Source organism: Rutilus rutilus (assembly GCF_951802725.1).
Source record: "Rutilus rutilus genome assembly, chromosome: 12".
Taxonomy (NCBI): domain Eukaryota; kingdom Metazoa; phylum Chordata; class Actinopteri; order Cypriniformes; family Leuciscidae; genus Rutilus; species Rutilus rutilus.
In genome coordinates this window covers 2,868,434-2,895,790 of record NC_140217.1, presented here as the reverse complement: position 1 = coordinate 2,895,790, position 27,357 = coordinate 2,868,434, and the positions used below count along the sequence as shown (strand labels likewise).

Genomic DNA, 27,357 nt, shown 5'->3' with positions numbered 1-27,357 from the left:
CAAACAAACGCACACACATAAACAGAGTTGATGTGATGCTCTGCTCGCTCACACAGACACACACACACACACACACACACACACACACACACACACACACACACACACACACACACACAGAGTGGATGAGATGCTCTGCTCACACAGACACAGACAAACACACACACACACACAGAGAGAGAGTGGATGAGCTGCTCTGCTCACACACACACACACACTGAGTGGATGAGATGAGACACACACACACACACACACACACACACACACACACACACACACACTCCTCCATTCTTTGTAACTTTCTCTCTCTCCTGCTCTACTGAGGTGAGACCTGTAATCGGCTCTGGTCTGTCGTGTGTGTGTGTGTGTGTGTGTGTGTTACACTGCTGCAGTCTCTGTGTGTGTGATGCTTTAAATGACAGCTCACATTTTAAAGATTCAGCCTACACACACTAATCTGAAACGCTTTGGTTAAACTCTCAAAGAGAAATCCTGAGCGTGACAAACACACACACACACACACACACACACACACACACACACACACACACACACACACACACACTCTTCACACTGTCATGTAATATTCATGTCCTTCATCTCAGAAAGGGTTTGTGCTTCTGCAAGAATAAAACTGAGTCAGCTGCTCGTGTTATCAGACTGATATCTGGACAGAACCTCTAATTTCTCTCATTATTATTCATACAGTCATTATTATTCATACAGTCTGTCTCTGACTTGTTTTTAATCTTCCATACAGTAAAAGCATGTAGTGTTATTCAGTTATTTCCTCTAATGCTGCTTGTAACAGGCAGAGTTAGAGACTGTTGATTGACAGGTGAGTGGGCGGGGCTTCACTGCAATAGAGGAAGAGTCATGATGTAAAACACAGACATTCTCCAACACTGTAGAAAAATGATTTTCATGATTTATCACAACTATTTTTCTTTTGTCAAATCAACTTAGATAATTAATGTAGTTCAGATAACATAATAGATTGAGTTTCTGTTGATTAAACCAAAATCTCCTTCATTGTATTAACTCAAATGTTTAATTTCAATGAACTCAAAATGTTAAGGGAACCGGGTAACTTACTTTTTTAATTTAAACCAACAAAAAATGTTTGCAGTGTAAGGAGAATAGATTTTTTATGATAACTTATCAAGACAGACTGTGAGCTGCGAGGTTGTTAATTGATGGTATAGGCTTCATCAGTGCACTTTAGTTCACTTATTCTTCACCAGTCATGAAAAACTACATTACCCATGATTCTGCAAACTAAATCTCCACCAATCAGGGAATCGAAACGAGCAAATCACACCAATTTTGCGCCCGTTTTCCTCCATGAATCACTGCAAACGCCATAATCCAGACAAGTCTTTACGCTTTTTCCATTACTTTTGATTTTGATTATCATCTGCAGTGCTTCATGGGATTGTAGTTCTTTCTCTCATTAAATGTTACGTACACCATCCTGCTCTGTCAGATTTTCAAATACTTTTCGGGTCAAATCAGTGTTTGTAATGTTGCAATTGAAGCCGGTTGGTTTGCTTTAACTAAACTAGAATCTGCTAAAAACATCATGATTTTCTGCAAAGCGGATTTGAAACAATGTGAATTGTGAGAAGAGCTACACAAATAAATCTGACTTGGAAAAGACAGATGAAAATACACAGAAGCGTTTCAGCAGAGCTGCGAATCATCAGGCATTAATGAAGCGAGAAACGAGAAAATGAGCTGAGAATCACAAGATGGAGCGATTGAGAGAGAAACCGTGGAGAAAGAATGACATGAACATTATCTGAGCTTTAGTTCGGTTATCCCATTAGACTCTAGAGGAGGGAATTATGGGATCTGTGAAACTCTTAATTACACTGTTAGTGAGTGATTCGAACAAACTCCTTAAAGTGATAGTTCTCCTAAAAATGACTGTTCTGTTATTGATTTCTCAGATTTCTGATGCTTCCGTCTCTTCGTGTGGTAATTGTAGATTTAATAAGATAAGAGTGTAATTACTCCAGCTGAGACTGTAATTACATTGATAGATTATAATCACGTGTAATCTAACAGCTGAGAGCAGAAGGAAGAAACAGATATTACACTGATACGCTGTTTCTTACGGAGAAACTATGGGAGTTATCCGTGTGAATGTGTGATTTTGAATTTGCATGATTAATGTGGCAGAAAGTTCATGAATGCTTGTGTTTGGGACTGTAAATCAACATTTGCTCAGAAAACAAATGCAATATTTCTTGTGTATTACATGAATGACTAAACTCTCTCTCTCTCTCTCTGTGTGTGTGTGTGTGTGTGTGTGTGTGTGTGTGTGTGCAGAACACTGACTTCTATCAGCAGACTCTACACATGTACACACAGGAGGCGGTGAAAGCAGAAGCCGCTGTGAAGTGAGTACAGAAACTGTTTCACTATCATACTAATATTGTTTCTATTCATATTTTGAGATTTTATTTTCATTTCCGTTTTCATTTGAGTTAAAGTTTTAATACTTTTGTTGTCTATTCTTGTCATTTTTATTATCTATTGAATTTTTATTCATTTTTATTTCTGTTATAGTTTTAGTTATTTTAGTACATCACGCTAAACTGAATGAAAATGAGAAAATAGCTGAAATAAAGTGTTTTCAAATTTAATTGATTTCAGTTAACATTTTTATTTTATTTTAAGTAATTTTAATAATATTAATAATATTTTTTATGATTTTAGTTGTAGTTGGCATAACTAAGCATAACTGGTTTGAGTTAGTTTTAGTAGTTTAGTTTTAGTAGTTTTGTTGTATGTTTTTTGTCATTTTTATTATTGTGTCTATTTACAGTCTATGGTCTATATTCTTTTTTATTTTAGTTATTTGAAATGAAAATGAGATTGATAAAACTAACTGACATTAAAGTTTTAGCTAACATTAAGTTTTTTCATATTTTATTTATTTTAATTAATTTTACAGTTATTCATTTTTTTAATGATTTTAGTTTTAGTTAGCACCTGGTTAGTATCATTCTATTATATTTTGTATTCATATTTTTATTTAAGTTTTAGTAATTTTGTTGTGTGTTTCTGTCATTTTAATTAGTTTTTTTTTGTCTATATAGTTTTTATTCATGTTTCTGTTTTATTTATTTTAGTATATCAAGCTAAACAAAACTAGAGAAACGAGAGAAACTAATAGAATTTTTATTTCATTGAACGTTTTTTTAGTTTTAAGTAAAGAAAATGTTTTTTATGATTTTAGTTTTAGTTAGCTATAATACTTTTTGAGATGTCAGGGTAACTTAATTTTACAAATTTTAGCCTTTAATGACACATAAATCTGCATCTTTGTTGAGTCACAGACATCAAACTTCATCTTTTAAGGACTATAATGCTCTCAATGGCCCTCATTTATCAAAAGTGCGTACACCAAATTTCCAGCGTACACCTGGCGTACACCCAAAACCACGGTGACTTTGAGATTTATCAATATGGACGTTGGCGTACGGCACGCTCAAATCCTACGCCAGCTCAGGAGGTGGTGTACGCACGTTTTGAGTGCGGGAATGCGCAGAAAAACAATTCCTAACACCACAAAACGCACTGACAAACTAAAAGATATGATAGGTTATGAAAAAACCTAAAAAACAACAACATGTAAAAAAAACAACAACATAGGGATGTTAACCGATGACCGTTTGACCGATGGTTGACCGTATGAACCGATTAAAGTTGTCGGTAGTCGGTTAAAAAAAAAAATCTCTAAATTAGACAGTGGACTAAACGATAGGCTATATAGCCATCTCATTCCAAGATCTTTTTGTGTGAAGTGAACAAATCCCTCACACTCAATTTTTCATAACTCGCCTGTTTGTAGGCCTACTTAATAAACCAATAAAAACATTTGGTTTTCTGTGTCGGCTGCAAAGATGAAGTCTGACTCGCGATGACTCGCCGGAGAGAAATACACATTTCATACAGATTAGGCCTACATCATTTTATTTTGTTTTGAATGGTTCTGTTTAAAAGTAGAGATTTCTGTAGATAATAGATATATTTCTATTTTTTTTAGGTGTGTGAGGCGATCAGTCTACCTTATACGTTGAGTTTCGGTTCATGGATGATAGCTTAACGTTATCCAGTTCAGGCGCTGGCGCCTCCGTGATTATCTCTGCTATTTAGGCATTAAATCCAGAAAATTGGATAATGAAACTGATTAAAATTAAGATACAATTAATACAAAACGAAATTCGCTTTAAAGAAAGGCTTTGTGCTTTCTGTTTGAGGTCTCTGTGAAAGTTTTAAAGCATGCCGCTTTCACAGCGCTCACGTCCGTAATGGATAACTGTCACGTAACAATGCTTTTTCCTCATAAATGCGAACACGAAAAATAAAAGACAAAAGACTTTTTTAAAAAGACAACCATCCACAACTTTATAACACTCCAGGCAAAGTATACCTCTTTTTTTTGTTCAGTAATAAAAAGGCTTTCAATGACAAAAAATAAAAAAATAATTCAGACTGACAAAATAATAAAAATGACATTCTTCTTCTTTTAAATAATAATAATAATAATAATAATAATACAAATAATGATAATAACGATATTCTTCTTCTAAATAACAATACGCGTCATTAATAATAAAAATCATAAATAATAAGAAGAATATTACAAATTGTCATGCAATTATTAATGTGAATGAATGGTACTCCACATCACATCATCATCATTATTGTTCACCCCAATACATGTGACGTGATACGAAATTAAATACTAATTGTTTCAAAACACGTGCTGTAAAATAATGCATTTTGATAGGTCATTTGCTCATCCAACGTCGGAGAAGTTTCTCTTCTTTGCCGTCTTCCGTGTGTCCATGGCGTAAAATGAGGGCGTGGGGGAAGCGGAGACTTGAATATATAAGGGCGTGTTATTCTAATGACGCTCGTTTTCCACCGCGGCATTTATCAAGGGCAGGTATTGCGTACACCTGGATTTCAAAGGTACGCACAGCTTCATAAATCAGGCGATGAGAGGAGTGTAAGCATAATCTTACGCCAATATATACGCCCGTTTCTACGCAAGAATGATAAATGAGGGCCAATGTGTGTTTGTGACCGACAGAAATCATGTCCGCAGTGTTTCATCAGGCCTCTAGGGGGCAGCACTGCTCCTGTTGTGTGTCTGTCAGTCTTTGCACCTGTGGTTCGTTCTGTTCGTGAGCTGGTATTTTAAAGTGGTATATTAAAGTGCCCCTGTTATGCTATTGTTATACTATCTCATATAAAGGTTTCTAATGTTGTTTTAGAGTCTCCTACAACAGGTTTACATGCATCAAATGTCAAAAACACTTTAATTTTCTCATAATCTCCACTGCAGCATCAGCTCTTTTCTCTCAGTGTCTGAAACGGTTCGATCAAAGATTCAGTCTCTCTAAACCCCGCCTCTCTGAGAGCTGCTCTGCTCTGATTAGTCAGATGACCTGGTCTGCTGTGATTGGTCAGACACCAAACGCTCATTATCATATCTGGATCTCAGCTCTTGATCACAGTGATACGAACAGTAACGATGGCGTGGGTTTTACCGTATCAATCTCAGAAAACAGCGTCTTCTCGACATGAACAACACGAACCAAACTCTTCCAGTCTCAGAGAAACTACAGAGTTTGAGGGCGGGGCAAAGAGACGCTGTTCAGCCAATCAAGAGCGTTATGCAAATTTGTTCTAAACCTACGCAGGATCATCAAGTGAGACTGGAATTACTGACGACTCGTTTAAGTTCAGAATCACTTCTTTCACTTTGATCTTTGTAACTTTTCAGAGCTTTTACATTCACAGATTTATTACACACTACATGAAAGGGAATATCTGAAATAATATTGGCACTAAGGTGATTCATGTTTGTTGATCTAGATTTGACAGTAGAGCAGTAATCATGAGTGTTGTAGTGATAGTTCTATAACTCATCCAGCAGAATGTGTAGTGTTTATGTGTGTGTATGTGTAGTATGTGAAGCCTGTGTTTATGTGTGTGAATGTGAAGCCTGTGTTTATGTGTGTGTATGTGTAGTATGTGAAGCCTGTGTTTATGTGTGTGAATGTGTAGTATGTGAAGCCTGTGTTTATGTGTGTGAATGTGTAGTATGTGAAGCCTGTGTTTATGTGTGTGTATGTGTAGTATGTGAAGCCTGTGTTTATGTGTGTGAATGTGTAGTATGTGAAGCCTGTGTTTATGTGTGTAGTATGTGAAGCCGGTGTTTATGTGTGTGAATGTGTAGTATGTGAAGCCGGTGTTTATGTGTGTGTAAGAGTGTGTATTATTCCTCAGCCTGTGTTTATGTGTGTGTAAGAGTGTGTATTGTTCCTCAGCCTGTGTTTATGTGTGTGTAAGAGTGTGTATTGTTCCTCAGGCCGGGTCACGTGACCCCCGTGTGCGCTGAGCTGCAGTCGCAGGTGTTGAGCTGCTACACACTGAACACACGACACACACTCCTCTGCTCACGGCTGGCCAGAGACTACATACACTGCATCCACTCCTGCAAGAAGGTACGCCTGCAAAATATGATTGTTATATGTACTGGATATTACATAAAAGGGACAGTCAACCAGTCATTAAATGGTTAAAAATCAACATGTCACCACTGACCAATCAGAATCAAGAATTCTAGAGCACGGCGTAATAATGTAATAATGTACAGTTGAAATGATGGATAACTATTTAATAATGTTGTAACCGGGCGAAAACGCTTTACAATAAGGTTTCATTTGTTAGCATTCAACAACATCTCTACAATCTCAGCATTTACTAAAGCATGTATAAGATCAAAAGTTGTATCTGTTAATATTACAGTAGTTATTGCACCGTAGTTATATGAACATAACTAACATTACAGTTTTTTTCGATTGCGAAACGACAGTGGGCACAACTGGAGTCACATGTGCAAAACTCTAACTACAGTCTGCACAGCAGCAGTTCATGTGGACCAAACTCTAGTTCGTTTTTCATTGCTTGAACACAGTTTTCAAAACTCTACACACTTATCCCATGACTTTAACCACAACCTGCACAACACTGTGGATTTACAGCACTTTGTTCAAATGCTAAACAGATGTCTTGTTTTAGACTTGTTAGTGAACACACACACACACATATATACACTCACCTAAAGGATTATTAGGAACACCTGTTCAATTTCTCATTAATGCAATTATCTAATCAACCAATCACATGGCAGTTGCTTCAATGCATTTAGGGGTGTGGTCCTGGTCAAGACAATCTCCTGAACTCCAAACTGAATGTCAGAATGGGAAAGAAAGGTGATTTAAGCAATTTTGAGCGTGGCATGGTTGTTGGTGCCAGACGGGCCGGTCTGAGTATTTCACAATCTGCTCAGTTACTGGGATTTTCACGCACAACCATTTCTAGGGTTTACAAAGAACGGTGTGAAAAGGGAAAAACATCCAGTATGCGGCAGTCCTGTGGGCGAAAATGCCTTGTTGATGCTAGAGGTCAGAGGAGAATGGGCCGACTGATTCAAGCTGATAGAAGAGCAACTTTGACTGAAATAACCACTCGTTACAACCGAGGTATGCAGCAAAGCATTTGTGAAGCCACAACACCCACAACCTTGAGGCGGATGGGCTACAACAGCAGAAGACCCCACCGGGTACCACTCATCTCCACTACAAATAGGAAAAAGAGGCTACAATTTGCTAGCCTGGTAATACCAAACTCTGCTACTTCGCTTTGCTTCGTAGACAGAGTCTGGCATGGCATAATTGAAAAGCGTTTTCTTTCTCGCGGGGAGGCGCTTTTCTGAAGTTTAAAATCATTGGTTCCCATAAGCCAATCACATAACGTTTGGTTATGACGTGTGTTATGCGCATGCTCAGCCGCATCTAACTTCCACTGTAAACACATGTAGTATGATGCGAAAACAAAACCATCGAGCGAAATACCGGAGTGAACATGGCTGTGAACGACTTTTGCAGATTATGTGAAGTAAATCTACGCATCCACGGTACAATCAGCGTCTACGTCACGGCTCTCAGCCCGCCCTCTGCTCGTTGATTGGCCGGCTGTTTTCAGGCCGGAGGAAAACGGAAAGCTATTACGCTGTCTCAGACTGAGTACAGAAGCGAAATGAAATTGAGCGGAAGTAAGAAGTCTGACGTAGTCAGGCCAACAATTTGCACGAGCTCACCAAAATTGGACAGTTGAAGACTGGAAAAATGTTGCCTGGTCTGATGAGTCTCGATTCTGTTGAGACATTCAGATGGTAGAGTCAGAATTTGGCGTAAACAGAATGAGAACATGGATCCATCATGCCTTGTTACCACTGTGCAGGCTGGTGGTGGTGGTGTAATGGTGTGGGGGATGTTTTCTTGGCACACTTTAGGCCCCTTAGTGCCAATTGGGCATCGTTTAAATGCCACGGCCTACCTGAGCATTGTTTCTGACCATGTCCATCCCTTTATGACCACCATGTACCCATCCTCTGATGGCTACTTCCAGCAGGATAGGCTGGACTGCAGATTGGCTGCACTGAGCCTGTTTTGAGCCATGTGTTAAGAGTTGTGTTGCTTGGAGTGAGTTTTGCAGGTGATGTGAACTGTTTAGCTCAGGTGAGTGTTGGTAGTGCAGACTGTAGTTAGAGTTTTGCACATGTAGCTCCAGTTGTGCTCACTGTCGTTTAGCAATCGGAAAAAACTGTAACAATGTCAGTAAATGCTATGAGAATATATTGTTCAGTGTTAATGCATTAACTAACGTCAACAAACGAGACCTTATTGTAAAGTGTTACCCATAAAGTTACTGTTTGAAATGTAAGAAATCAGTCATGATGATATTCCCAATTTTAGTGTAATCACTCATGCTGATAATAAAACAATGTTACTGACCGATACTGATCATTTTATTAATTTTTTCCCTCCATTGCCAGTCATTATTTCTGCAGGAAATAAGTGTGTGTGTGTGTGTGTGTGTGTGTCTGTGTGTGTGAAAGAGAAGAGTTGAGCGTCACATGAACGCTTGAATTGATGGAGGAAATAAACACTCGATGTGTCGGTTTGTTCTTTCTCTGCAGAACTTGCTGGTGAATCACGGATGAAGAGGACGAATGATGCTGAAGAAGAGGAGCAGTGTGAGATGATGTCCATCCGTGTGTGTGTGTGTGTGAGTGAGAGAGAGAGAGAGAGAGAGAGAGAGAGAGAGAGACAGTGTATGTGTGTGTCGATGTTATCAGGATTGTGTTGGTTTGTTGAGCTGATCTTCATTTACTGTGAGCAAATAAAGTCTCTTCTTCTGTTTATCTCTTCAGTCTTGTTACTCTGTTAGTTCTCCACACAGTAAATGTTCTGAAACTGTTTTCTGAAGGTCCGTGAAGATTAATATGATGTTTCTGCATTATCGAGACAAAAAGTGTGTTTATGAGGAAATGCATTTTGCACAAGGAACATATAAATCACTAATATTCCACTATAGTAGATGTTTAATCAGTGTTTCACTGACATCAGTTTCCATCCAAAGTTGTGAATTTAATTTAATGCACACAATTGGAATATCGCATAAAATATTTGAATAAAGCAGCGAATAAGCAATATAAGAATAGAGTGTTTCCATCCCATGTGTTCAAGAGAACAAAATCATCACTTCCTGGTAAATTAGTGCAAATTATCAGTAATAAAACTAAGTTTCTGCAATCTTTCTCTTTTTCCCTCCGTCATAAACGAGTGTCTCAGAGCGTCAGACGAAACACAGTAAACGCTGTCATGTTCTCTAGCGTTCGGATGCTGGTGTTCGGGAACACACTTGTGTGTGTGAGACGCTTCTGGAGGGAATTACACCAAATCATTCTGATCACACACTTCGACTCCGGCGTTTCAGAAACACCAAACCAACATTAGAGATGTTGCGACGCCATTGGTCCACTGGTTACTCCAGTTATCCAATCACAGCCTGAAGAAAAGTCACATGAGTTTATTGTTGCACATCGAGGGATTTATTCAGTAAATGTGTTTCCATTTCCATTTCGTCATTTAGCAGATGCTTTTGTCCAAAGGCAAAAAACAACGCAATAAGTGCTCAAAATATGAAGTTCAGGCATTGTTCAGAGTAGCATAAGCCCGCTAAGTGAGGATATAAAGGAAAAGGAAAAACATTATTTATTATTTATTTTTATTATGAGGTTAAGTGCTCACGGAAGAAAAGGGTTTTCGGCTGTCTTTTGAATGTTGCCAGGGATTCTGCGTTCCGGATGAGGGTGGGGAGAGCATTCCACCAGCATGGAACTGTGAATGAGAATGTTCTGGAAAGTGATTTTGTGGCTCTCTGTGATGGAACCACGAGACGTCGCTCGTTGACCGATCGTAGGCTTCTGGTAGGGACGTAAACTCGTAGGAGTGAGTGAAAGTAGGAGGGAGCTGAGCCTGTGGTAGATCTGTAAGCAAGCGTCAATTAAGCGTCAAAGCATCTGCATTTAAGCTAAAAATGTTGAAAATAATCTAGGTTTGTCATTATTAACACACAACATTTGTTGAATCACTGAACTTTATTTGATTTGGTCACCTCAAGAATCCGTTCCTTAACAAAGGACAGCATTGTGTAAAAATTAAAGGAAAATAAAAGTGAATCCTGGCATCTCCTCCTCAGACCATGGTCAAGTCACCTTTATTTATATAGCGCTTTTTACAACACAGATTGCATCAAAGCAGCTTCACAGTGATAACATGAAAATAATACAACAAAGTTTGTTTCTAGAAGAAAATTGCATCATCGTCCACCCTAAATAAGGCAGATCAATAATGTTGTTGAATATTAAATGTCCCCAACTAAGCAAGCCAAAAGCCAAGGCAACAGTGGCAAGGAACCAAAACTCCATCAGTGACAGAATGGAGAAAAAAACCTTGGGAGAACCCAGACTCAGTCGGGGGCCAGTTCTCCTCTGGCCAACGAGCGAACAGTGTATGATTATGATCCAGGCAGCGTTACAGGTCAGAGGTCAGATTGGTCGTGTCGATGAGGCCTTCACAGGGCTGATGAGGCTGGCACTTCAGGGATGCATCATGTTTTGGGTCCAGGTGCAGATCCACCATCTGATCTGGATACGGCCGGGGTCCACCTCACTTCAGTAAACGGAGAGACTGGTGGACACTTCAGTACTGCGCTGTCGTCGCGTCCAGGCGCAGGTCCTTCATCGTATCTGGATACGGCGGACTGCGGTAAACCTCTGTATAAACAGAGAGATGAAGAGTATATTACATATATACACATGTATCTACATGTATATTAAAATCACCAACAATTAGGACTTTATCTGCAGCCAGTACTAACTCTGATAGAAAAATCAGTAAATTCTTTGATAATGAGAGGTGAGGCGATCCAAAAGTGCCAGAAGCCAACATTTCTTCATTGTCTAAAAACAAAACAAGACAAAAAAATCTGGCATCCCCGTCGCGACTTGTGGGCCCTTCATGTATGGCCCCTCAATGGGTACCCGGGTGTCTCCCGGATAGGGTGTTAAAACCATCACTGAAGCAAGAGCGCCCTCAACTAGGCACTTCTATGCTCAGAAATGGGTGGTGTTCTCTGGGTGGTGCGCAGCACGGAGCCTGGACCCCGACTCATGCGAAGTACCAAGTGTACTCGGTTTATTTGCAAGAGGTCTTGAACGTGGGTCGCACCCCCTCCACGCTCAAAGTATATGTGGTGGTCATAACATCATCTCACGCTCTTGTGGCCGGACAATCACTAGGAAGGAACGACCTCATCGTGCGCTTCCTTAAAGGGGCAAGGAGGCTAAACCCTCTGCGACCCACCTCTGTGCCTATCTGGGACATCTCCACGGTCCTGGAAGCATTGAAGGGTGCCCCGTTTGAGCCGTTTCGGTCTACGGACCTGAATCACCTCTCGCTCAAAACCGCTTTTTTTCTGGCCCTCGCTTCAGTCAAGAGAGTGGGCGATTTACATGTGCTATCAGTGAGCGCGTCCTGCCTTGAGTTTGGGCTTAACGACTCCAGAGCCGTCCTCAAGCCAAGGCATGGTTACATTCCTGAAGTGTACCAAGGGGCTCGCCGTCTCAAAGCAGAGATTATCGCGCTGGATAGTTGATGCTATCGCGCTGGCTTATGAGTCTAAGGGCCTTCACTGCCCTTTAGGCGTCAGAGCTCATTCCACGAGAGTCATGGCCTCGTCTTGGGCTTGGTCAAGTGGAATACCCATTGAAGATATCTGTGCGGTGGCAGGCTGGGCCTCGCCGTCAACGTTTATGAAGTTTTATAACCTGGGGCCCGTTCTTCGTACGTTGCTTATTACATCCGAGATCAAATGACACATCCAAGATGATATCATCGTGCGAATCATGATCTGGCTAACTCGGTTCTTCGAACACACTTGCCGGATATGATTAGTATCGCTGGATTGAGTTATCTGAGATAATTGCGCGTTCATGCGCTGGTTAAAAGGGGATATGTATCAATAGTAGAAACATTGATCAGCAACGCTGCTATTGGCTGCTCAGCGTGGCCAAAGAGCGCGCAGTTTTTCTCCACAGCAGAGTAAGAACTAATAGTAGAAGTTTTTTCGGAATTTTAATGTTTAATCAAAACGCCAGGGAACACCTCAAAGTCTGCAAAAGCCAGGAGAAAGGGCTGGCAAAAAGTAGCAGACTATTTAAATCCGTTAGAAGTGTGTTAGATGTTTTTATCACTTAATAGCCTATATTTTTGTATTTTAATAATTGCATAATTACTTTGTGCATTGTAATGTCAGAGTCACCACACTAGAACATGGGAACAAATAAAAGTGAAGTACAAAAAAAATATTTTTAATAATATTAGTTATTTAATTTTTAGTTATATTATAGTCTCTTTTATAAAAGGCACTGTTAAATAAATGGTGTTCTGTTTATAAAAGCAACCAAATAGAAACGATCTTAGTAGCCTACACTGTAAAATAATTTTTGCTGCATTAAATTAAGGCTGTATAGTCATTTCAACTGTTAAATATGAAGTTAGTAATGATGAATTGCTTGTGAAAGTGAAAACTGATAAACTTATGTTTATATTTTGCCATGAGTTATTGATCACATTTTCCCCCAGTGTAGTTCATTGTAATGACATTGTGTTTTCCTCTTTTGTGCACTTTTACATAATACACCAACACTTGTATCTGTTCCCAAGAAAGTGGTGGCTGAAATATGTGCAGTAAGTGGACATTTTCTATATAACTTTCCAAAGGAAAGAAAGTATAAGACTTTGTAATGTCCATTTGTTTCCATTGCACTGGACAGTGAATAAACCCTCTCAGATAACTGTCATATGGAGGAACTAGCCTACCTGCAAGTGCATAAATAATAGGGGTGTAACGATTCGTTTTAACAACGATTCGATTCGATTCGCGATTCATGGTTGTCGATACGATTCAAGGACGATATTGGTTCATTTAGAACGATCCGATCCGAAACGATTCAGTGACTTGAAATCGATTCAGTAACTTTTTAGCCAAAAATTCTTGTAAGGGAATCAGGTATCAATTAATTATAGATATAAACAAACAAGTAAACAACAATTAATGTAAAATGCATTCACATTTTATTTTAATAAGTAGGACTGAACGATTATGACAAAAATGATAATTGTTGATTATTCCCTTGAAATTGTAATTGTGATTATTAATTACGATTATCACAACATAGAATGATGTTTTGAATAGTTTGGCCATGGGACCCACATTTCCGCATGGTCATCAAGCCACGACCCACCTTTTTAGGAATTATATAAGCCTATTATAATACATTTGTTTACACAAAAATTGTTGACACACAAGTTCTGTCCCCCTTTACTTAATTTTTTTTTAAGAATATGACAAATACTGATAGACAGTAGGCACTGCGAGGTTAAGCTATTAAATAGCAGTCCCAAACTAGTTTTTGTTAATACAATCTTGGTATGAGCCACCACAGTCATATAAAAATATACAAAACCAGTAAGTGGCATTTTGTTATGGAAACAAACAACAATTAGGCTACCATGGTGATACACAATACTTAGAAGAACTGGTAAAGAAACATGGAAACTGCTCCTGATAAATAGCAACACACATGACGTACCAATAACGTAATTTATTGGTATTTTACTTTTATTTCTTAACTTACTAATTTACGACGTTGCATGCTCGTATTTCTTTTGCGCTTTAGTGAAGTGATACAGCGCGCTCCACCGCATTTGCGTGTGCAGTTGAAGAGTGCGCGCTACTGCAGTATAGCGGCTGAGAGGACAGGACAGTCCGTTTTTCTGAGGTGAGAGACTTTGCGCTGCTTGTTGTCTTTGCGCTGCTGCTGGCGCGTCACGCATGGCGACGACGACACAGATAGGCAGACTGAATCGAGTAACGTTTAACGCCTTTATCATTAAAAGTGCAAAGAAAAAACATCCATATAAAGTCTAACGTGCTTAAATCCAATGCGCTATTTCCTAGTATCGATACAATCGATTCATTACCTTTTAAAACGATATTAGATCGATATATGTCGTCCGGAAGGCCAACTTGCCGAGCACAGATCGATCCAGTTGGATCGTAGGAATATAAATCGATACATCGATGTAGTTGATGAATCGTTACACCCCTAATAAATAACTTTACTTAATTTATACTTGTATGCTTTATGGCTGCAATATAAGTTGCAGGATTCCACATCTACAGAAAGGCCGACAGAAGAGTCTGCACAGACAGAGGAGACACAGGCCTACAGGTGGGCAGTGTATAGCCAACTTTTCCTTTTTATTTGTTGCATGAGGCATGTCTCTAATATCTCTTGTTGCAGGCACTTGACCACTGGCTTTTCTTTACAAAGAACAGTTGAAATAAAACTCAAGGAACTAAGCATATTTGTCTTTTATTAAACATTTAATGAAAAGTTTTTTTTTTTTTTTGGCAATGTTGTGTAATATGGCACATGCAACAATGTCACAGGCCCTGTCAGGTGTGCAACCCTCAGACTTTTCAGACACTGACATCTTCCCCTTAGTTAGCCAAAGTTCATTTCATTGTGTGCCCTTGTCCTGGCTAGAGCTGCATTGTAACTGGTTTGGGTCAGGGAATGGGGTCATAAAACACCTGTCTGCATAATCACCTATGAAAAAATGCAGCTCTGTTAGGATCAGCATAAGTGTATGTTATCAGGGTTCCTGCAGGTTTCAGTAAGTAAAAATTAAGACCTTTTTAAGACATTTTAAGACCAAAAAGATTGAAATTTAAGACCAACACGGCGCATAACCAAAAAAATTTAAATTAAAAGAATTCTGAAAAAAATATTTTTATTTTATAAAAAAAAAAAACCTTTCCCTTAAAATCCCACTTATCATGCTTATGCTACTCTGAATAATGCCTGAACTTCGTATTCTGAACACTTCTTGCGTTGTTGTTGTCTTTTGCCTCTTCATGATGACTCGCTTAATTTAGTCCTGATTTGTAAGTCGCTTTGGATAAAAGCGTCTGCTAAATGACTAAATGTAAATGTAAATTTCAATGAATTCAGTAATTGAAAAAGCATTAATTTAATTTACAGACAAAGCAATCACCTTAGTAACCTTCCACACCCAACAACATGCCAAATGCCCAAAACCTTAGGCCTAAAATGAAAATAGGCTAAAACAAACTTGCCCTCTCTAATAGAATATATTTAATCTCATATTTATTTACATTACGAAGCAGCATATTAATAGCCTAATAGAGATTGAACAGGCTCAGAGATTATTTTAGAAAATTATAGTTTGCATATTATACTGTAAAAACACATAATTATAGCTGATTTTAGTTGATCATAACTAGAGATGAAATGGCATGAACATTTATTTTCACGATTATTATGAAATCAATTTACCGAGTTTGTCGAAACCCCGCAAATAACAAATAAAATGATCAATATGCAAGTTTTGTTTACATAAACATCAAAATATTATTAAAAATGATGGCCAGATTTTAAAGGAGTGTCTTGCAACATGTTATCTACTAATATGTACAAGTTCAAATAAAGTTTTTACAAAAATGGTTATATAAAAAGATAAACCTCTTTTTTATAGATGGAATCTTCTTTATAAAAATAATCAAAAAAAGATTAATTACTGACATTTACAATGCGCATCTGCTTATCTAATATTATTAATAACATTTGGTCTGATTTTCCTGTGGCGTCTGTCGTTGCTAAGCAACCATACACCGCACTCTCCACAGCAACAAGGAAGATGTTGTCCATCTGGCTGCGGGTGGAAAAAAATTGCGCGCTGCTTCAATAGCGCTTGCCGCGTGCCCACATTTTAAACTTGAGCACGCAAAAAGACACGGTATGTGAACTGCCTGTTGGCAAGCGACCTCATATCAAGCTACTGGTAGCACGCGAGCGAGCTCCGCTTTGTAGGCTAACTTGTGTTGTGTTGAAGGCATCACGTGTTCACAGTACTGCGCACTGTGACCCGAGGCTGCGTTGCATTCTCAATTATTGGTTCCGCCACTCTTTATATATACTACGTTATTTTATCAAAATAATCGTGGTTGACAAATGAAACTTTTGAGGAAAAATACAATACGGAGAAGTTACATACAGCACAATTTTTAAGACCCAGACATCAAAATTCAAGACTTTTTAAAGACTTTTTAAGGTATTATTTTCAAATTAATAAATTCAATGCTTTTAAGGCTTTTTAATACCCCGCGGGAACCCTGGTTATACAGTGAGCTTGATATTTAATTGTGGAACTTTTCTTACCACTTTCAAATAATGTACATAAATGTGAATCTCTGAAAATTCTGAAGTCATGCACAGATCCTGGCCATTTTGCTTTCACATTTGTGATATGGAAGATTTTTGTCAACTGCCTTTTTTTATTTGATATAATATTACTAATCTGGAATATTAAGAATCCCAATAGTAACTGGGCTGCACATTTACATTGTGAACCCCCTTTCTGTTCACATAATCCCCTTCATTGAGGCCTTGATGGCAGTCTATGGTAGCCTATAGTCTATGGTACCAATCACGTTAGTGAAGCCTGAGTGACATATCTGTAATCGGCATGGTCATGATTGTATGATCTTCATAAAAAATTATGATAGCCTAAAAAAAAAAAAAAAAAAAAAAACCTGCTTTACAACATTGGGTCTTAACTGGCTTGGAAATGCCAAACAAAAAAAAACTAAACCAGTTTTTTTAAGCATAAAAGCGACAAAGTGCACTATCGCGCTGCGCTGGACTTCCCGCATCAGCTCCGCTTATGAAGCCGGGATCTAATCCTGTTAACATGAAATAAGCCTGCTCCTGAGCAGGTTTAAGTTTGCGCACCTGTTGCTATGACAGCAAGTCCAGGATGAGCGTTGAAGAACCAAACAATCCAAGATCATGCCAAATCGCCAACAATCAAATCCAGCTAACTGAGTTAGCGACGTACGAAGAACGAACCCCTGGAATTGGTTAGTGCGTCTGAGCCGCCTCGCCTTAGATTCGTGCATGTGCTGCAGCACAGCCAAATGACCATACTCGCCATTCATCTGTGTATGCTGTGCAGCTGCACTGCGTTTTAAAGATTTGGCTTTAATATTCTAGAGAAAAGGAGTTTTCCCATAGTGTAAGCTAGCCTTACACAATACTCGTTCCCTCATCTCAGGGAACTGAGGTTACGTTAGTAACTGAGACGAGGGAACTGCAAAGGGGCATGAAATAAACAACATATTAGTAATATTAGTCAGCGTTATTTTACAAAGCAGTCAATGTTTCACTAGTTACAAATCTTCAACAAGCCCAAATACAATAACAGCAACTTGACTAATCATTGTTCCTCACCTCCTCTTCCTCTATCTCCTTCAGGATGGTTGCCAGATCTTTGCCCTGTAGTTCCTCCTTCAGCAGCATCAGTTTCTGCTCAGCCTCAGACATCAGCTGCAGTGTTTGTTCTTCTGAGTCTGGAGGCAGCTGTGGTGTCGGACCCTTCATCTGCCAGAGACCGAGAGGAATGCTCAGATATTTCATGCATGCATCGTTTGAATGTAAAAACATTTCCTTAATCACTAACTACAGAGAAAACATCCCTAAACACTTTAATGAATTTTTCTTATGCAGCTTCTACTCAATTTTACGAAAAAACAAACAAAAAAAACAAACAAACATTCTAATACACTACATACGCTATGTATCAGTCTCTGACGCGCGTTCACGAGAGCACCACGTGTGTGGTGATGACGCAGCAGCTGGTGTTCTGACATATAACCTACAAGCAGAGGAAGATGCACGGCGAGGTCACGCATGCGTTGTGGTGCTCTCGTGAACGCGTGTCGGAGACTGATACAGAAGGGAAGAAATTACTGAATAAAGTTGACATTTTGGTTTTTTTGGTGCACAGAAAGTATTCTCACCGCTTCATAAAATTAAAGGGATGGTTCGGAGTAAATTCAACCTAGGGTCCTTTGCATCATGACCTCAAGCTAAACACCCCCCCAGAAGCTTTTTTTTTTTCCTTGGTCGAACATCATTAAAGTTAAAGCTTAAGGATATCAGCCGAATGGCCTAGTGCGGGCGCTAATGGATCAAGGTTAATCAGAGTTTGTTCTTCTTTTCAATGCGAGTCTTCCTTTTGGTGATTGGCCAATGATTGACTGTGACTGCTGCTTCAGGGTGACGACATCACTCTCTTCATCGCCACTGTCGTCCTCATCTGTTGACAGAAAAGACATGCAGGTGTGTAAGGTGTGTCTCAGCTCTGTCTGCTAAACGTAATAGTTCTGTTATTGTTCCCTGTACATATGGATCAACAGCATTCATAGTTCCCATGTACCAGTAGGCCAGTCTCTCAGTCACACACACAATCACACGTAAATGTGATCTGGCCTTTGAGACATTAACAAAACCAGGGTGTCTACAGATATGAACAAGTTAAATTTAAGACTTTTTAAGACCTTTTTAATGCCACTTTGAATGAAATTTAAGACCAAACCTGTGATGGAAATACAAATTATATAGTACACAAGTATATATTAGGGGTGTAACGGTTCACAAAATTCACGGTTCAGTTCGATACGATACTCTTGTGTCATGGTTCGGTTCGGTACGTTTTTGATACAGCATAAAGAAATAAATGCCAGAGAAATGTCCTTGATTTAAATGTTTTATTCTTTTTTATATTAAAACTAACATCATAAAGTATGATTTTTTTTTTTTTTTTTTACTTTGAGCAATTCTAGAGCTATAATTGACTCTTCTTAGGAGCATATAAAACAAAACAGCTCCTTGGAAAAAATGAAATGTCATATTGTAATAGTTATAAACAAAGGTTTATTTTAGTTCAGATTAACATTTGAGGGCAGCAATTGTATTCATAATGTCAAAATAAAACCGACGTAATGTTACTTGAAGGCATTATAGCCTACTATTCCTGCCAAACTTCTATGGTTGCAGTTAGTGTTACTACAGTAAATCCATGGTGAATGTTGCTGATCTGTGGACACTGATAGTTCATTCATGGCACAATGTTTCTTCCTGGTTTCCACGTCAGCGCTGTTGATCCGTTAATAACGGAGAAATATGAATGCTTCTCACTAGATCTCGCAGCGATGTTATTACTTCTGTCAGTTCTGTGGCGAATACAAATGCTTTCTTTACTGCATCTCTTATTAGCGCTGTGTAGTAACAGTGTCGCATGATCACGATCGGCTCGCGCTGCACTGGTCCAAACTGATAAACGGTCCTTCAACCACACAATAACGAGCAGTTTCGTTCCGCTTGCATTTTACGTTTGCCATTTGATGTTGGGCACTGTTGTGGTCGCGCCGGCGTCTCTTACATTATGAGCGCGCTTGCCACGCGCAACGCGCCTACATTTGAAACAACGAAACAGCGTTACCAGAAAAAGCTGGTTATTTGACGGACATTAGGTGCGTCAGACTGGAGAAATTTTAGCAGTAACGTGACCAGAAATATTTAAGACCTATCGAATCTGAATTTAAGACATTTTAATACTTTTTAAGGCCTTTTATTAGGAAAACTTTATTTAAGACATTTTAAGACTTTTTAAGGACCCGCGGCCACCCTGCAGAGCGGCTAGAGCGGCAAAAGCCAGTGTGTGCTTCTTTTACCGATATTTTTTGCATTTCTAATCCAAACAATGTCAAACTTGGCACTGCACTTACTCGTGCCCATAGCGAGATACCTGTCAAGTTTGAAATCCATCGGACTAACGGTTCGAGAGATATGCGAAAAACACACACAGAGTGATGGATGATGCTCGCTCTTCTCTTCATCCTCTCTGCCTGAGCAATCCTCTTCTCCTCCTGCTTCTTGTAGCGGGAGAGGATTTTCTCTCGCTCTCTGCGCTCTCTGTACACCTGCTCCTCCTGAAGCCTGCAGCTCAGACTGGACACACACACATCTTAATGAAATAAGGCATTTATAGAGCGCTCTCCCCTCAACCACCACCAGTGTGCAGCATCCACTGTCAGAACAATGGCGCCAGTGCGCTCACCACACACCAGCTATAGGTGGAGAGGAGAGAGAGTGATAAAGCCAATTGAAAGCATGAGGATTCTTATAAGTAGGCCATGATTGATAAAGGCCAATGGAGGGAATTTGGGCAGGACACCGGAGTTACACCCCTACCCTTTACGAGAAGCATTACTTGCACAACCTTTACCATGGCACACTGACACGTATGCTTGCTTTATTATCTCATTAAAATACATTTTAATCATTTATTAAATGCTTTGTCTTTACCATGGCTGCATCCTTTGAGGATTGAGCGTCACTGTTGATGACCTGCAGTTTTTTGAGCACTTGTGTCTGCCGGTGGATCTCTGCCTCCATCCTGTCCAGCTGTGGCTTAAATGTAAGACTTTCTTCCTGAAAAAACAAATAAGAAAATAATTTAAAATGTTTATTTACCATGCTGTTCAAAAGATTGGGGTCGCTAAGAGTTTTAATCTTAAAGGGATTGTTCACCCAAACTCTGTCATTATTTACTCACCCTCGTGTGGCTCCAAACCCAGAAGACTTTCGTTCATCTTCGGAACACAAATGAAGATATTTTTCTGTCCCTCCACTGACAGCCTACGCAACTACCACTTTCAAGCCCCAGAAAGGGAGTAAGTAATCATTAAAGTAATCCATGTGTCTCCAGTGGTTTATCCGCAACTTAAAGCGAAACGAGTGCTTTGTTTGCGCAAAAAACCACAATTTACCACTTTATTTACAAAATATAAATCTCCATTGCGCGTTCACGAGAGCACTGTGGCACATGTGTGTTCTGCTGACGCAAAAGCAGACGTTGTTGCATGAACGCATGCTGGAGATTAATAATTTACCACCTTATTTACAAAATATGTTTTTTTGGGGGGTTTTTGCAAACAAAGCACTCTTTAATATGTTTAATAGATTACTTTAATGATGTCTTTAGTACCTTTCTGGGGCTTGAAAGTGGTAGTTGCGTAGCTGTCAATGGAGGGACAGAAAGCTCTCAGATTTCATAAAAAAGATCTTCATTTGTGTTCAGAAGATGAAGAGTAATTAATGACAGAATTTTACATTTTAGCTGAACTAACCCTTTAATGAAAGAAGTCTCTTATGCTCACCTGTACAATTTAAAATAACTTTTTTCTATTTTTATCTATTTTATAATGTAATTTTTTTTGAGGTATTCTCGCATTATGTTCTCTGCTTCATGATGTTCAGCTGCACTTTCTGCAATCGGTTTTCCAGAATGCACAATTTCTATAAAACAAGCACACAAGTTCATTCATTTTCTTGCTTGAACTAACATATTTAGAAAGACTTGAGAGAAGGAAGAAGAGAATTTACACAGGAAGAATGACCACTTAGGGAAACTTATGGCAGATTTCTCTTCTTTACTCTAATTCTCATTATGATGTGCAAAAAAATCTGATTCTCGTGAATTGTTTAGATTGTATAATAATAATGGTGGTGATAAAACTGTGGGCATTTTTTAAATTACAGTAAGGAGAAATTGGGACAAAAATGATTTGACTGGAAAAAAGGCTCAATATTCTTACTGCTTTTTTTCCTTTTGATTTTGGGAGGAAACCTGGACGATTCTTTAATTGTAAGATTCACCAGTGTTCATTCAAAATGCACAGAAAAAAAGACAGTTTCTACCTTTTCCTCGTCTAGTTCCTGGTTGTCAGGCAGAGGGCTTCTGCTCTGGGGCTTCATGCTCTCGTACTGGAGCTTCAACTCCTCCAAACGCTGCCTCTGTGTGTCAGTGGTGTGTTTCATAGCATTCAGCTTCTTCGTTTTATCACACACCTTCTCCAGCACCGTCCGAGATGACTGCACAACAAAAATGACTGTCACCCACAACTGATATGCAGGTGATTCTGTAACCACGGGCAATTTAACTGGATAGTACAAGTGAAAGAAGTGACAAAAGGTTTTTAAATAACTGATATAAAGGTTAATTTAACCCCACCTTAACAGAAATGTTCCTGAATGATGCATTCTCCATCCCACGGTCTTGAAAAACATCCTTGATTACTTGTTCCTCTCCCTGGAACAACCAAGATATGCATCAAATACATGTATAACGTGACTTAAATGATATGGATATGTTTTAACATTACATGTGTGTGTGTGTGTTCATAATGTCTGACCTCAGCCAGTTTCTTGCGCATGTTTTCATTCTCATGTCTCAGCTGAAGGATGGCTTCTCTGTTCTTCTCGATGACAGACTGAGAGCTTTCGAAATACGCGCTTCTTTCTCTCTCTAGTGGACAGAGAGAAACATTCAGCGGCCATGCGAAGTTGGGTGTAACGTTAATGTCATGCAATATTAACTTTCTGTAGACAGTTTTACTGAGCTCTTTATTCAATTTAACCCATTTAGTCCTGAAACGGCTATAAAAACCTGTTATTCTATGATAAATACCCTGATCTCCTGAGGGTTTGCAGAAAAAATACTAAGAATTGTCAACGTCTACCAAAACCTTAATATCTAAGCCTCTGTAGCACTTAATAAAGAAACATGAAATAAAATACATTTTAAAGGTAAGAATCACAGGTTTTATTAAAAATTTCGAAATGGAGTTTTCCCATAGCGTAAGCTAGCCGTAAGCAATACTCGTTCCTTCATCTCAGGGAACCGAGGTTACGTTAGTAACCGAGACGAGGGAACTGCAAAGGGACATGAAATAAACACCATTAATATTAGTCAGCGTTATTTTACAACTTCCAAAAAAGTAAAAAATGACATATATTCCAAAAGTAAACAAAAGTGTCAATGTTTCACTAGTTACAAATCTTCAACAAGCCCAAATACAATAACAGCAACTTGACTAATCATTGTTCCTCACCTCCTCTTCCTCTATCTCCTTCAGGATGGTTGCCAGATCTTTGCCCTGTAGTTCCTCCTTCAGCAGCATCAGTTTCTGCTCAGCCTCAGACATCAGCTGCAGTGTTTGTTCTTCTGAGTCTGGAGGCAGCTGTGGTGTCGGACCCTTCATCTGCCAGAGACCGAGAGGAATGCTCAGACATTTCACGCATGCATCGTTTGAATGTAAAAACATTTGCATTTTAGTCTGGGACTCGGCTTAAGCCTTGTCTGTGAAACCAGGGGGTTTATGTATTTGACAAGAAAAAAAGACAGCAGGGATTAAAGTGAAAAAAATTCTTCTGACTGAATTTTTTTTTTTAGGCCAAGTCATATTCCTTTAAAGGTGCATTGCGCGAGAGTCTGAGTTTTCGCAGAACTACGCCCCCTCTGGCGGCAAGCGAAACTGCAACCAGAGGTGTGCACGCTCACGGACCACACGCACACGCACGCTTGCACGAGCTCGAGCTGGTCATAACGCAAGGAGCATCAGCCGCACAAATCTTTTGTTTACAATCATAATGTCTTCAGAGGTAATAAAGTTTTAAATCTGCAAGTAATTTAAAATATGTGAAAGGAAAGGCAATTGAGTAAATAACACACTTATGTGTGAGGGAAAAAATGGGGGTAGTAGAAAACTTCGTTTTTTATTCCCATCTATCTCCATGTTGAACTGTGTTATGTGTTTACTGTATCCACTTATGACTATTATTATGGAAACACGTTCATGAACAATATAAGTTATAACTTTGTAAAAGCTCAAAATTGTAATCATGATACCATACCATACACAGTCGGTCAACAAAGTACACCCAAATGTCTCAAGGTAATAAACAATCAAGTGGCACTATGACGTTACCATAAAAGCCAAACAGGCTAATCCGACGAAGATTTGCGGGGGTTTAGCCTGTTTTATTGATCAGCTAAGTAGCATATTCCAATAGCAATACATCGTAATTAAGCAGTAATTTGCTCAAAATTTGTGTCTAAGTATCTAACTTATATATCAGCATTTTATATCACAATCATTCTGAACCTGATCACTGACAATGGTAAGTTAGTAAAACCTATTCCGATTGTACATTTATCTAGCTTACTCTAAAGCATTACACATTTTATGGATCGTCATTTATTGTCATTATTGGCCGTATCAGACATTAGAGAATGGGATATATCTTACCTTTTTATCAAGAAAAAAGCCAACTGAGGATCCCGTTTGAGCCCTAGAGCAGACCGGAGATCTCTCCATTTGTTGAAAGCCTTCCCTATGTTTACTCTCGTCTTACCCCGACGCCTGTCTGACTCCAATTTGGACCTTTTGGTTGCACTAGACAAAAGTTCTCTTTTTTTTATCTTACGTGGAGTTTGCGTTGGTGTTTGAAATGAACTACAAGCCGGTCTCTTAGAATCCATTTTCTACGGAGAATGGCGGCGTCGGCGCATACACAAACCTGCCAGACATATGAGCGTGCCGTGAACGCGCATGACGTCACGCCCAGTCTCAGATTCCGACCCGAATCCCTCTTATTTATTTTACTGTACAGGATTATAGAGGCAATCGCAGTGATCAGAGAAGGGCTCAGTCAGCCCATCAGGCAATTGTTTAAGCATGTATGGGTTAGAAAACGGGTATTTTTAACATGAAAAGTTGCGCAATGCACCTTTAACTTTTTAAATAGTCGAGACCAATAGCGTTTTAAGGGGAGACGTTTTAAACCGCTTTTATATTGCCAGTAGGCGTATTTTAAAAGCTATATTTTAATCTATGAAAACCAGGCATGGAACATACTAATATAATTAATAATTTGCATATATATATACAGTGAGGAAAATAAGTATTTGAACACCCTGCTATTTTGCAAGTTCTCCCACTTAGAAATCATGGAGGGGTCTGAAATTGTCATCGTAGGTGCATGTCCACTGTGAGAGACATAATCTAAAAAAAAAATCCAGAAATCACAATGTATGATTTTTTTAACTATTTATTTGTATGATACAGCTGCAAATAAGTATTTGAACACCTGAGAAAATCAATGTTAATATTTGGTACAGTAGCCTTTGTTTGCAATTACAGAGGTCAAACGTTTCCTGTAGTTTTTCACCAGGTTTGCACACACTGCAGGAGGGATTTTGGCCCACTCCTCCACACAGATCTTCTCTAGATCAGTCAGGTTTCTGGGCTGTCGCTGAGAAACACGGAGTTTGAGCTCCCTCCAAAGATTCTCTATTGGGTTTAGGTCTGGAGACTGGCTAGGCAACGCCAGAACCTTGATATGCTTCTTACAGAGCCACTCCTTGGTTATCCTGGCTGTGTGCTTCGGGTCATTGTCATGTTGGAAGACCCAGCCTCGACCCATCTTCAATACTCTAACTGAGGGAAGGAGATTGTTCCCCAAAATCTCGCAATACATGGCCCCGGTCATCCTCTCCTTAATACAGTGCAGTCGCCCTGTCCCATGTGCAGAAAAACACCCCCAAAGCATGATGCTACCACCCCCATGCTTCACAGTAGGGATGGTGTTCTTGGGATGGTACTCATCATTCTTCTTCCTCCAAACACGTTTAGTGGAATTATGACCAAAAAGTTCTATTTTGGTCTCATCTGACCACATGACTTTCTCCCATGACTCCTCTGGATCATCCAAATGGTCATTGGCAAACTTAAGACGGGCCTTGACATGTGCTGGTTTAAGCAGGGGAACCTTCCGTGCCATGCATGATTTCAAACCATGATGTCTTAGTGTATTACCAACAGTAACCTTGGAAACGGTGGTCCCAGCTCTTTTCAGGTCATTGACCAGCTCCTCCCGTGTAGTTCTGGGCTGATTTCTCACCTTTCTTAGGATCATTGAGACCCCACGAGGTGAGATCTTGCATGGAGCCCCAGTCCGAGGGAGATTGACAGTCATGTTTAGCTTCTTCCATTTTCTAATGATTGCTCCAACAGTGGACCTTTTTTCACCAAGCTGCTTGGCAATTTCCCCATAGCCCTTTCCAGCCTTGTGGAGGTGTACAATTTTGTCTCTAGTGTCTTTGGACAGCTCTTTGGTCTTGGCCATGTTAGTAGTTGGATTCTTACTGATTGTATGGGGTGGACAGGTGTCTTTATGCAGCTAACGACCTCAAAAAGGTGCATCTAATTTAGGATAATAAATGGAGTGGAGGTGGACATTTTAAAGGCAGACTAACAGGTCTTTGAGGATCAGAATTCTAGCTGATAGACAGGTGTTCAAATACTTATTTGCAGCTGTATCATACAAATAAATAGTTAAAAAATCATATATTGTGATTTCTGGATTTATTTTTTTAGATTATGTCTCTCACAGTGGACATGCACCTACGATGACAATTTCAGACCCCTCCATGATTTCCAAGTGGGAGAACTTGCAAAATAGCAGGGTGTTCAAATACTTATTTTCCTCACTGTATATATATATATATATATATATATATATATATATATATATATATATATATATATATATATATATATATATATATATATACACGTTTACACAAAATTTGTTAACACACAAGTAAGTTACTTTTCCCCTTTACTTAACATAAATTGTAAGAATATGACTAATAGTAAAGACTAGTACTAATAAATACAGTGCTATGCATAAGTTTAGACACCCATGCTAAAGTTGACTAAAAAGAGGAATAAAAAATCATCTTTTGGAAATTGAACTTAAAGGTATAGCGGAGGATCTTTCCGAATTTTAGATAAGTCCCGCCCTCTCCACTTTTTGAAAAGTTTGATTGATTCACCAGAATGATTGACAATTAGGAGGACCAATAGTATAGGGTATCCACCCGGAAGTAAAAAGATCCTCCACTATACCTTTAATGCCTTAATTTAAAAAATTAGGAAAAATCCAACCTTTAAGGACACCAATTTTCTTTGTGAATGAATAATGTATCGTAAATAAATAAATGTTCTTCCTTAAAATACAGGGTGCATAAGTTTGGACACCCCTATGTTAAATTCCCATAGAGGCAGGCAGATTTTTAT

General features: G+C 39.1%; 1 protein-coding gene and 1 pseudogene across 4 annotated transcripts in view; one reads left to right on the top strand and one right to left on the bottom strand.

Moving 5' to 3' along the window:
- Window positions 1–9,295, top strand: part of chchd6b (coiled-coil-helix-coiled-coil-helix domain containing 6b) — a 21,729-nt gene extending 12,434 nt beyond the window's left edge. For all 3 annotated transcript variants that reach the window (XM_084425150.1, XM_084425149.1, XM_084425148.1), the window contains 3 exons: window positions 2,335–2,405; window positions 6,395–6,530; window positions 9,071–9,295. In XM_084425150.1, coding sequence (XP_084281276.1) covers window positions 2,335–2,405; window positions 6,395–6,530; window positions 9,071–9,094 — 231 coding nt within the window. In that variant the 3' untranslated portion in view covers window positions 9,095–9,295. The remainder of the gene's footprint in view (window positions 1–2,334; window positions 2,406–6,394; window positions 6,531–9,070) is intronic.
- An 8,505-nt stretch (window positions 9,296–17,800) lies between these two features.
- Window positions 17,801–27,357, bottom strand: part of LOC311301267 — a 39,093-nt pseudogene continuing 29,536 nt past the window's right edge. The window contains exons 23-27 of the transcript in view: window positions 22,446–22,523; window positions 22,133–22,306; window positions 20,738–20,863; window positions 20,158–20,380; window positions 17,801–17,968 (exon numbers count right to left, since the gene is read on the bottom strand). The product of the transcript in view is annotated as an uncharacterized misc_RNA (transcript). The remainder of the gene's footprint in view (window positions 17,969–20,157; window positions 20,381–20,737; window positions 20,864–22,132; window positions 22,307–22,445; window positions 22,524–27,357) is intronic.